At 39.9% G+C, this 12333-nt stretch overlaps 1 protein-coding gene across 1 annotated transcript; it reads left to right on the top strand.

Annotated features, from left to right (window-relative positions):
* The first annotated feature begins 294 nt into the window (after positions 1–294).
* On the top strand, positions 295–6028 carry LOC129368422 (transgelin-like). Its single transcript, XM_055043376.1, has 5 exons — positions 295–431; positions 4086–4272; positions 4372–4543; positions 4692–4794; positions 4883–6028. The coding sequence occupies exons 2-5, from the start codon at positions 4093–4095 to the stop codon at positions 5034–5036; spliced, it is 609 nt and encodes a 202-aa protein (XP_054899351.1). The 5' UTR covers positions 295–431; positions 4086–4092; the 3' UTR covers positions 5037–6028.
* The last annotated feature ends 6305 nt before the right edge of the window (positions 6029–12333 follow it).

The raw sequence follows: 12333 nt of genomic DNA, 5'->3' as shown, positions 1-12333 counted from the left end.
CTTCTCTCTGCTCCTTAAGCTTCACCCGTTTGGAGGATGTTATCGCCCCTGCCCTGCCTCCCCTCCTCTGCTTAATCCCATCTTGTTCTCCTGTGGTCGAGTGGGAAATTCGGAGAATTCTTTTCAGCGACCACACCATGCTCTCAAGTCACGTGTTCTGCTTTTAATCCCCCTCCTTCCTGTCCTTTTCCTAAATAAGGAATTTCAATTTTAGTGAGGAAACAAAGTTGGAGCCCTATGGGCGGGTCATGGAGTGAAATGAGAGGGTCTGAAGGCGTAACGGTTTGCTCTCTCTCTCTTTTGTCACAGACGGGAGGTGTTTGTAATACTTGTGCTGGCAGCACACTTTGCACCGAGCCGTGAAGGGAACAGGAAAACACAGCAGCACAAGGCCGAGTTTGTTTCTATCCACCTGAAAGCAGCAACACAACGTGAGTAAAATCTTGGTTTCCTTTTCAATCTGAGATCTTTCTGGTAGTGTGGATCCCTTTTTCTTTGCTGTGGATTAAATACAGGGAGAATGAGAAGAGTTCAATAATTCAAGCACCCCACCCTCTTTCTTGCTCCCATTGCTTCTTTCCTTACTGTGTAATTATACACAGGTTTGGAGAAAAGTTTCATGTATTCCTTCAGATTCAACCACTTCAAGTTGAAATGGTCTATTTTAGCCATCTTTTGTTTCACACACTGAAACGCAAGAGTCTAATTCAGAAAGTAAATGCAGAACATTATCCATCATGTGCCTCATGTCAAGCATGAGGTGTTTTTTTTTTTTTTTTTTTTTGCAGTGTGTGTGTGAGAGAAATCAGGTCTGGGAGAAACTAAACAAAAGCTGTTATCGGCTTCTTTAGTTTGAGAATATAGTTATGTGATCTTCTCAAACTCTGTTGCAACCACAAGTAAGTTGTGTAACGCTTCATTTAACGGAAGATTGCAAGTTGTGACATGAGAGCGCTGGTGCACATGAAAGCACAGACGGCGTTGCAGGGTCTTCTGAGTTTCAGGTATAAAGAATCATCGTTAGGCAAATGTATGTGCAAATGTGTTTAACACTTGGAACAAATGTTTGAATTTGTCACTTTTATCTGACAGAAAAGCAGGTGAGATTTAACGTTTGATAATGACTTGATGCAGACCTGTTGAATATTAACTATGGAGAACTTTCAGTAAACTCATAACGTGATTTGAAACAATGACTGTAAACTGGTTCTGAAACCATAACTTTTTAAAGAAATGAACTTGCACCACTTCTGCATTTTGACGTACTAAAATGATACGGGAGAGGATTAGTGCCACAAAAACATAATCTGGGTTCTGATTGTCTCCTAATCCAAACCAACATTCTTAGGCGTGTCACTTATGTGATTATTTTTACATGATGATATAACTATTTCATTTGTCAAAGCTTTTGTAAAAACGCACTTTATCCACACTGAAAGCTTTGAGTTTTAAGACTAGATTAACTTGATGGTGCATAAACAAGTCTGAGATTAGCCATAATCCTCTTCTGTACAATATGTCTAAGATTTTAGACTGTTTTTTTTCTGGGTGTAATAAATTTATATCAATGCTGTAGCCCCTCTCCCACCTGTTGCTGAGTACAACTGCCTGAAAGACTTCTTTGCCGTATAAGAATGAAAGTTTAACTATTTCCACTCATAAATAGTGAAAATTTATTTTAGTTTTTCTGAAAATAAAATAAAAACTAAAAGTGCTCCTTTTAAATGTACTTCAGCAGAAAGTCTGACTAGTTTATATAATTTGTTTTTACACTAAAAGTGTAATAATGGATAATGAGAAACTCAACATGTTGTGAGTTTTAAATTTATATAAATTCTGAACAACCTTCTCTCCTAGATATTACATCTGTAATGTTTTTGATGAGAGTTTGACACTTGTTTTTTTCTTTTCTTTTTAAAAAAAAAAAAACAAAATTAAAAAAGAAAAAAAATCCTGTAGATTTTTCTTTTAGCACTTGATACTGAAACTATAAAATTGCAATAAATTTGCTTCTTTGTCTACACAGTTTTTTTTTTTTATCATGCTTTAAATAAAGCCACGCCGAAACGTACCAAAGTCCAACACTTAAACACACAACTGGCTTGGAAACAATGCAATTTGCTCAAAAAGTGCTGCGTAATCTGAGTTTATATTGACTTTGTCATCCTCGATTTCTCACTGAGATTAAGTCCTGATGTTTGCAGCTGCAGCTTGTTAACCCAGGCATGCCAGAACATCCCTGATGAAACTCCTCCGATTGAGAAACACACTTTGGATGTTTTTGGGATTTTTCTTTTTTTACACTTGTTGTTGCAACAAACTAGTGGAATAATTTAGAGGACAGGAAGAAATCCATCTTGTGTGTAACCACTGAAACCAAAAAAAATGGAGACGATGTTCAAGTGATCTTTAGCTGTTTCTGTGAGGACGATACATCAAGCTATCATCACTTATTGTGCAAGTCTGACGAGTGTCTTGTGTTGCAATGGACAAAATAGGTGTGTCTTTCTGCACCAGAGAACCTAATACGTCTCATGGATCAAATTTAAAGCCAATCCTCCTGCAAAAACCCACAAGTGCATACTTGCATTGATATTTACTTACAAAAATCACCACTTTTTGTGTGTGCACCATTTAAAAATACCCAGGAAGACTTTCCCATCACTTCTAAACATGTGCAAAACGTTATCTGTAGTCATGGAAATCCAGAAATTGCAGGATTTTGCATCCTTGGCCCGCTTCTACACAGGCTGAGTATTGTTACAATTTAGCAGGCTGAATGCAGTGTTTGTCATTTTGAAGCCTGTTCCCATAGTGACAACTGTAGTGTTTTGTTTAGATTCCTCCATACACATAGCTACGTTTGTCAGGAAGGGGGGAAGGAAGTGACAGCAGAGCGAGCAAACAGGATGCAGGGACCAGGGCGGTTCAACAGGAAGTTCATACAGCATTAATAACTGAGATAGGCCAGCCACAATTACTCGCAGAGAGCAACCGGGTTGTAATCCGCAAGACATCCATCACTTTAATTTTCTCGTTTGTTGGCTAATTACACTGCCTTGGCCTGGATAATGAAAACACCACCACTCATTGTTTTGGACATGATTTACAGTCGAAAGTTAAATGTGTTTTGCATTGTAGAAAAGGAAACGGACTTTATTCTTATAAAGTTTCCAGAGAATTCATTGTCTCTCATTCTTCCTTTTTATTGAGAGAGCAACTGGTTTTATCTTCATAGTTTAATGTACAGAAGATACTGCAGTGAAAGTGGCTTTCGAAATCGCATGTACGCTTTCGGTGCATTCTGACTACAAACTGGATTACGTAAAACTAATTTATCTAAATTCAAAATCTATTTAAATATGGCAGTGTGAGTTATAGTCAGAGTCCTGTGTTAGTCAAACAAAATGGCACAAATTTAGATTCGATTAACAATGTGCTTGTGTAATTTTTGTATATTGCTACGTAGTTTCAATTGGATTTAGATCTGGACTTTGACTGGGCCATTCCAACACATAATTATTGGATCTAAACCTTTGGTAGATGTTTATTTAGGACACTGCTGGACAGTGAACCAATCTCTAGTTTCCTATAAGACTTTTTTCAGGATCAAACCATCCACTCTGATGAGTGCTAAAGCATCCCACAGCATGATGCAACCACCACCATGTCACAGCGAGAGGAGAATGAGGTGTTCAGTGATTTGTAGTGTTAATTTAGAAAACACTCCACGTTTTATATGGCTTATTGCAAACCCTTAACAAATTTTCTAATGTTTTCAAAGATTAGAAAAAATGTATATTAAAGCGTACAGACATTCCAAAATTGGGAGAGGGGAAGTGAGAACAAAATACTTCTGCCAGGCATTATATATCCGAAAGAAACTCTTCTAATGATTTAAAAACTACAAAAGAAAGTTATGTAATCCCAAATAGCATAGAAATCTTGGCTCAGTCTTGGGTTTTGGGTGTGCACAGTGCAAACATTTGGTTGCAAATGCTGCAATAACATGGACACGCCATCCTGCACAGATGTAAGGTTAATGAATTACCAGCTTATCTAACTCTCACATTGACACCCAACAGGACCAATATGGCCAACAGGGGTCCAGCGTACGGCCTGAGCCGCGAGGTTCAGAGCAAGATTGACAAGAAGTACGACCCGGAACTGGAGGAGAGGCTGGTGAAGTGGATTATTGCCCAGTGTGGCCCCAACGTTAAAGAGCCCGAGAAAGACAAGGCTGGCTTCCAAATGTGGCTCAAGGATGGATGTGTGAGTGTTTGGTCTGCGGGAATGTAATTATCTAAATAGGACTTAGTAAATCATACTGGTGGCAGTGTTAATGAGAGGTATCTGTTTCCTTCTGTTTAGGTACTGTGTGAGCTCATCAACAGTCTGTATGGAGCCAACAAACCCATTAAGGCCATTAAAACCTCCAGTATGGCCTTCAAGCAGATGGAGCAAATCTCCATGTTCCTTAAAGCCGCAGAAAGCTACGGAGTCATCAAAACGGACATGTTCCAGACTGTAGATCTTTATGAAAGTAAGAAAATCAGCCGACGCCGACTGAAATGTTTTAGCAGAGTTATTATTAAATTATTATGTGATTTAGAATTATTATTCAGAGACTAAAGTTCAGGTCCATTTCTTCCTCTTGAATGTGTTCAAATGGGACTGTTGCATATTTGCAGGCAAAGACCTGGCTGCTGTCCAGAGGACCCTGCTGGCCCTGGGTAGTTTGGCTGTCACCAAGAATGATGGGAATTACAAAGGAGATCCTAACTGGTTCCCCAAGTGAGTTTAACACTTTTATTATCCTGGTGACTAAATCCAGACAAAAGAAAAGCCTGAGGTGCTGATAATTGTGCTTGTATGTGTCCAGGAAGTCGCAGGAAAACAAGAGAGATTTTTCAGAGGACCAGCTGAACGAAGGCAGGAACGTCATCGGCCTGCAGATGGGCACAAATCGAGGAGCATCTCAAGCTGGTATGACGGGCTACGGACGGCCGAGGCAGATCATCAACAACAACCCCTAAAGCAGGGCGGGTTTCCTATAACCCTCTGAGGTCCTACGAGGAGAAGCTATGACTCTGACTTTGGCCGTGAAGAGAAAACTGACCTGACTGGTCAAGAAAAACTGGACCAAATTAGGGACCAAAGAAAACCTGAGCACATATTACATTGAGACCTTAAGCTGATTTTTGAAGCTTGGTGCATTGTAGATTTGTAGCTACACCTCTGCTTGTCTCCTGTGAATTACATTTTGAAATTCATTATGTTTCATTCACAACAAATTTCTAAAATCAGGTTTCTGTGGGAAAGTTATGAACAAATGCCATCTTGCCTGTACTGGGTAAAACTTAAAGATTTTATCTGATTCGTTTTCATGGAGGCTAATGATAAATTTTGGCCCTATCTGGATTAACTGTTAGCTACAGGAAAGGCTACCCACTGAGAAATGGTAGAAAAATACTTCTTACGGGTAAGAGACTGACGGCTCATAACCTCTCCACAAAAACCCGAATGCAAACATTTACGATTGATTTATTTGTCAGTGTGGCCAGAAAACATGTTGAGCAACGATCAGTTCTCTGTTCTCCTCTCTGATGTTCCACTATTGTAACAGGACAGCTCTTAAAAAAAAAAAAAACAAACAAAAAACAATAAAACTTCACCGGGTGGTGCATTCAAGGACATGCCTAAGTTTGCAATGAAGGAATCTACCATTTATTTATTAGACATCAAGTTACCATCTGCAAGAGTTGACTTTCTGGCAGTGTCATCAATTTGTTTTGAACGTCTCTGTACAGTTGTGAAGGTACTATGAGACAAATCAAAGGTCATCGTATTATAACTCAGCATGGAGGGAAATCTCAGCAAGAGAGCAAACACAGTAAATTGCAGGATATGTGACCCATTACTTCCCAGGAGCAATTTTGAGTCTGTGCTTTAAAAAAAGTGATCAGATATTCACACCCCTTAAGTTTTCTATCTTGTTCCAATAAGTAAATCCAATTTACACAACTAAGCCTGTGATGCCTTTGTGAAAACATATTTTTAAGTGGCAAATTTTTTTTTTGGAGTTATTAACTGGAAACAAGAATATTTGCTTTCTTTACCATGTAGAAACTGAGCACAGATGTGTCGGGTTTCCACTGATTATGCTTCTGATTCTTTACTTGATTTGAATCTTTGTGGTTAATTCAGCTGACTGAACAAATTTATCTACATAGGGTTTCGCAGCTGAAAGTGCACATCAGAGCAGAAACTCAAGAAATGGAGAAAAGGAAATTGCAGTCCTCCAAAAGCAGATCATGTGAAGTAAAGTCTCCATTATTTAGCAATGGAAGAATATAAAATACAAGGCCATGCACTTCCTGTCACCTGGTAAAAACCAGTCCCTTGTTCTACAATTTTCTTTATACAAAGTTTGAACTCACCTATTAAGAATCAATCATTTGTCCACTTTGACACTACAAAGTTTATCAGAAATGGCATGGATTGTAAACAAACATCCTCCAGACCTAAATCCATCTAAAGATCTAAAAATGGCTGCCAACAGCCATCCATCCAACCCAACTGACCTAAAGCAGATCTGTGGAAGAAAATAATGGGTGCAAAATTGCAAACCATGCTTCCACAAATTAAGTAATAAGTATAAACATATTTGAAACATTGTTGGTAATTTTTTAGCAACGAGAAACATACATCTGTGCATTAGTTTTGTCTCATGACAGGAAACTGTAGTGCCTTAACAACGCATCGTTGCACCTGAAACTGGAGTTCATACATTTCTGCAAGCAAGCCGATTTCTAAATATGTTTCTTTAAAGTGTGGTACTTTTGGTCACGAAGCTTTAAGGAAAAAGTAAATGTGGGTTACTTTTAGTTATCTCTTATGATGCAATCTTCTCTGGCTGGTAGACTGTGGAGAACCTGATCCAGTGGTAGCAACGGATGAAGCAATGAGTCCGTGACAACCACCGCTTTAAACTTGAACCGGATCTCTACTATAGATCCGCAGATGTGACGAGATCTGACAAAACCAAAACATCCCCGAAAGCCGGGAGGACAGAGCAGGCAGGAGGGTGTTATGATGGACTTTGCCTGTTTGGATGAAATGAGATGAAAAAGCAGAGGGGGATTCAGAGGAGGAATACTGATTCCCCTGCCAAGGTTCTGTTTACACTGTTTTCACTTTTAGATCTGTTCAAGCAAAGTTCAGCCTGAACCAGTTCAGAGAAGGGACAAAGACAAAAGAAAAAGTGATGAAAGCGTACAAAAGGAGGACAAAGCAACATCTGATAAGAAAAGATATTCCAAAGAAACATAAAGTGCTATTTCAGAAATAGAAACATCCAGATGGACTCAGGGGAGAGCATGGAGGTTGAGGTCAGACATGAGATAGGTTAAGACAAAGAAGGGTTTCAGAAAGCAGAGGCGATTCCCGAAAAAAGCAGCCGCCGCTGCATGAAGAGGGTTAAAAAAAGACGTACCTTCCTGACCCCCACAATGAACAGGATACAATGCGAGCACCGACACACAAAGGAATAATAAGTCCATGCACTTCCTTGGATGACACATTCTTTTAATCATTTCTTCCTTCTGCAGCAGAATCCACAGCTGTGGTAAATCAACTAGACTCAAAAGTTATATTACTCAATGGGTGTTTACAATGCATGAAGATAGCCAAAAGGGACAGAAGCCATTTGAAAACCTGAAATCACATTCACAGAATAAGGCAGCACTATTTTACAGTGCCCTGTATATACATGCTCATTTAATTTGTCTTTATTTATTCATGCTCATTTAATTTGTCTTTATTTTCATCCAGAAAAATCTACTGAGGATTTGTGGGCTGTGGGAGACATGAGTATCGGGGCAGAACCCCTCCATGCACAGGAACATCTTTTCACACTGCAAACAGAGATAAACAGAGTTAAAGGCAGTTCTAAATGCAAACGCAAGACACAATGTTCATATTTTTATTTGTGCATTATATCACTAACCTTGAATCATTATCCTTCTGTGTTACAACAAGCTGCTGCTTTGTGTTGGTGTGTCTCATAAAACCCAATGTACAACTTGTTACAGTTTGTGGCGCAAGATTGACACAATATGTAAAAGGTTGGAACGGGTTGGCAAAGTTCTGTAAAATCTCACCAAAATTTGGCAGTGTGGTTTATTTTTTTTATGTAAACTCACGCAAAACAGGTTTCGACAGAGTCTGCCATGTGTTGAACAGGTGCGTCTCGCCCAGTAACTACTGAATTTAAGCACCAGTTCCACCAGGACCCCACAAAGATAAGGAGGCACAAATGGATGTTTTATTTTATCTGTTGCATTAGTTTTTGCTGACTAACTTGTGGTACTACCCATGGGTGCTCAAACTTTCCCTGTGACTAGTTTAGCTTTACAAAGCCTAACTAATCCCTCAAATCCCAACCGAGTTCGGCAGGAGGCACAGCGGACGTGGAGCAACAGCAAGACAAAGCCTCCCCTGTTTAAACAGGAAGCTCAAGCCTCTTCTTCCTGCAATTGTCATCAATGTGGAATATTTCTCCATGACGTGGTGGCAAGAGCAGATGTGAAGCATTCTGTTTATTATTATCATTATATAACGGTAAAGAGACGGCAAACAGAGAGAAAAGGTTAAAAGCGTTTTAAAAGGACTTGTGATGATGTAACCAAGTCTTATCTCTGCAAACAAGTTTCTTCATGCCTTGGACTCTGAACTATGAGAGATAACAGTTCCTCTGTATCATCCTGAGTTACTCTGAGAGGTGTTCGTTTTAATCTATCCGATCGCCTCATGGCCGTGTCTGTGACGACAGCGAGACAGTGAAACAGCGAAACAACAACATTCATTGAGATCCTTGGAGATTTTGACGGCGCTCGGCCCCCTCCTCTCGGCCCCCTCCTCTCGGCTCGGCGGCATTTGTCATCTGCTCCACTAGAGAAAATAAAACTTTGTACACATCACTCATCAGTCTTTCTTTCATTAGGAAACGAAAACTATATTCTAGTGCTTCTCCTTTTCGCTTACACAAATCATGTTTAGTGGTGACCTGTGACCAAAGAACCACGATCTCAAAGACGAGAAAGATGATCACAGGTGACACATTCTTTTAATTAAAAAAATCATTAGAAATGATTCTTAATGATTCTTTTAATCATTTAAAAGAATGATTAAATGATTAATCATGATTAAATGATTAACACACTCCTCAACACACACTTGAGGAGCTGTGAAAGGGATTTGTCCATCTGATTGTGCTTTTTTCCCCCACCTACTTCAGGTTGTCAGTTTGTTGTAATTAGTTGAAGAAACTCAAGGTGTGACAGTGAAATTGTAAATTAATGATTTCAAAAAGGAGCGATTACTTCGGATTATTTTTTTTCCCCTTAGCCGACATTTAAAAACTGAAAGAGACAATATTCCACAACGGCATCAACCATTGGCTGCCAAGCACAGCTCATCCATCTCATTTGCCTTTGCTGTTCCTTTAAATCTCTGTCTGGATGTACAATCAGACAACCAGGCTCAGAGATGTTGGAGTTGGGGATGAAATCTTTGCCTGTTGTGATCAATGGAAGAGATGGATTGAACTTCCTGCTTCTCTTTGGTCCTGCTCTGCCTCCACAAAAACCTCTTTGCTCTGGGATTTGAGGTCATAGTTCAGGTATCATTTGAGATGCCAATCAGCTACACCCAGTTGTGAAAACAAGACCTTGTTGCCACAGTTACAGACCCCAACAACCGGCTCAAACTAACTTATCAGAGGCTGCCTGACATAGAAGAGAAGGCGCGTACAGAAAAAGAAGCTGCGACTCTTTATTTTGTATCCAAGCCTGCGCTAGAAGATACAATCTGCACAAGCTTCAGCAAGCCCCTCCTGATCTAACATGATTTGTCCGGAACTTCATGAGAAAACAGAGACTGGTGCCTTCAGAGCCACCTGGTTTATAGAAGCTGACATTCCAATTCAACCACCTCAGACTTAAAGTAAACAGAAGTCAGGGCGCTGTCGTTTGGCAGAGAGCTCAGATCGGCTCTGCAGCTGCAGGGTTTGTCATTCATGGCTTTCTCTGTGACATCAGCTACGAACAATCAAACCATCTTAAATACTCCCAGAACAAAGGAGGTGATTTTGAAAGGAATGGGAGTAGATTTATTAGTGGAGAAAAAAACAAAAACATCGTTACCTGATCACAGCGCAAGCGATTTCGTGACAACTTCAGGTCTATACGGGGATCTACTTAAGCAAAGTTAATCCAAGTCTTATGAGTAAAATATCTCCCATTTATAAAGACTTCTATAAAAGTCATTTATAAAGACTTTCACAAAGGGCAAAACCAACAGTTTACCTGCAGTCAGAATCTAATAAAAATATTTCTGGAGAAAAACATTCAGAAAATTGGCCCTTTAACATGCAACAAGAGCAGACCTGCAGCATGTAGAAGCACTGAAAGCACGACAAGCAGGAGAACTGCACTGCTGAGCAGTGTGTTGTGCACTATGCACATTTACAACACAGCAGACTGCAAATGCAACAGGTAGAGCCTGCAAAAGGGGAAACAGATGGAGTTTATTTGATAGAGAAGATGATGCAAAAGTAAGGAAGCAAACAGTTTATTATCTACTTTTCGAAACTCCAGTTTTAGTTGAATCTGACCAAACGTTTGCTGCGTCCTCCGCACCACAAATAGGACTTTACCGTTCAGGAGTGTCAGATTAAATCAGGCAGGACAGAAACAGGGACCACCTTTCAGATTTTTACGTGTGAAACGATTTTAGCATCATTTTCCATCCAGTTCACAATCATGCACTCATTTGTGTTTGCTTTTTGCATGAAATCCCAGTAAAAACACTCACTATCAGTTTTCAGTCTGTCGTGGTGAATCTCAATAATCATCTTTTAGACAAATGTACTTAATCTGAAATCCATCTGTTGTGCTTGAATCATTTCTGGTTAATTTTTGTTTATACTTTCAGCTTTGTCCTTTCAGCAGATCTGTGCTGCTGAGATGTTTTCACTTTGCCACAGCTTTTAATAAAGGTGTGAAAACAGGAAGACATCATCAGCCTGAAGATTATTGCACTCTGCTGCTATTTACTGGCATGTCAGAGGCTATAAAATTGGCCCTCAGGCCAGAGAAGCAGGAGACGTTTTCGACTTTAGAGATCCCAGTTTGAAACGAGGGGGCCGCGATAAAACGTTCTTAATCCTTCAACGCCTACTGGGCACAGAGCTGCTAAAGTCCACCGCTCCTGCTGTACCAACAGGAGACAGATCTTCCCTCTGAGGAGGTCATTCGAGGGTTGCAGATTGATCCAACTCATGTGGTTTCAACATTTGTTTTTCACCCGTGTCAAAAGCGGAAGGTTACAGAACAGTGCGCGGGAGCAAAGATAAGAAACCATCTGCATGTGACTTCTGCAAAAACTTCCATACAAAGACGTTTCTCGGTGATCTCAGTGTGGTTCTTGGACTGAAACTAATGCCGCACTTAGTAAAGTCAAAACATCAGGACTCTGAGTGACGCAGTGGAAAAAACTGTCACACATCACAGCAGATCTCTGGCCTCAACCCTTGACTGTCTGGCTGAAGCATGAGAGCGAATAACGTCCTATTTGCTGCTTTAGCGCCTCCTAGTGGCTGCTCTCACGCAGTCTGTGTCTGTCACACCTGCTTCTGAGGCACACAATTACTGAAAAAGTGCAAGAATTGGACAAGAATTAACATTTGGAAGATTGCAATCAGTTGACTGGTCAAGCCTTCATAGCAACACCAAGTCATAATATTGACGAGTTTCAGTCAGACAGAAAAGGGGAAGTGAAATCAAGAGAATAAAATAAGCACTACAAAGGAAATATATATTTAAAGGCCACATAAATGAGGACATTAATTCACAGCAAGTGTAGTTCTGGGCTTTTTATGACTATGTGCAGCAGATGGGGATCAAAGGTCACCAAGGAACAGCTCAACAGGCTAGAGTCAGGAGACGATCAGCCGGGGTAAAATGTTAAAGGGAAGTCAGTCAGTAACCTAAAAAATAGTGTCAACAGATGTATCACAGGAATCCTTCTTGTGATTAAGCTCATCTAAAGGATTTAACGACACTTGAGGGATCTGTTTGAAGGACAGGAAGTACGCTTTTGGCCATATAAACGAAGATAAACACATCAAAAATAATACAGTGCCTTGCAAAAATGGAAGCACCTCACCTTTGTCATAATTTGTCGCCTTACAAATGCAAAAGATGAATGTATTTTAATAGAATTTTATATAAAGCAGCGAAGTATTTACTTCAAAACAAGTAGAAATCTAAA

Source organism: Poeciliopsis prolifica, unplaced genomic scaffold, assembly GCF_027474105.1.
Source record: "Poeciliopsis prolifica strain line A6 unplaced genomic scaffold, Auburn_PproV2 SCAFFOLD019, whole genome shotgun sequence".
Taxonomy (NCBI): Eukaryota; Metazoa; Chordata; class Actinopteri; order Cyprinodontiformes; family Poeciliidae; genus Poeciliopsis; species Poeciliopsis prolifica.
This window is presented reverse-complemented; position numbering and strand designations above follow the sequence as displayed.

Bases quoted from the DNA above. Each gene is read 5' to 3' on its own strand.
- LOC129368422 (XM_055043376.1), top strand. From the start codon at position 4,093: ATGGCCAACAGGGGTCCAGCGTACGGCCTGAGCCGCGAGGTTCAGAGC. The intron at 4,544-4,691 runs GTAAGAAAATCA...GCATATTTGCAG, and splicing joins GACTGTAGATCTTTATGAAA to GCAAAGACCTGGCTGCTGTC. The intron at 4,795-4,882 runs GTGAGTTTAACA...GTATGTGTCCAG, and splicing joins GATCCTAACTGGTTCCCCAA to GAAGTCGCAGGAAAACAAGA.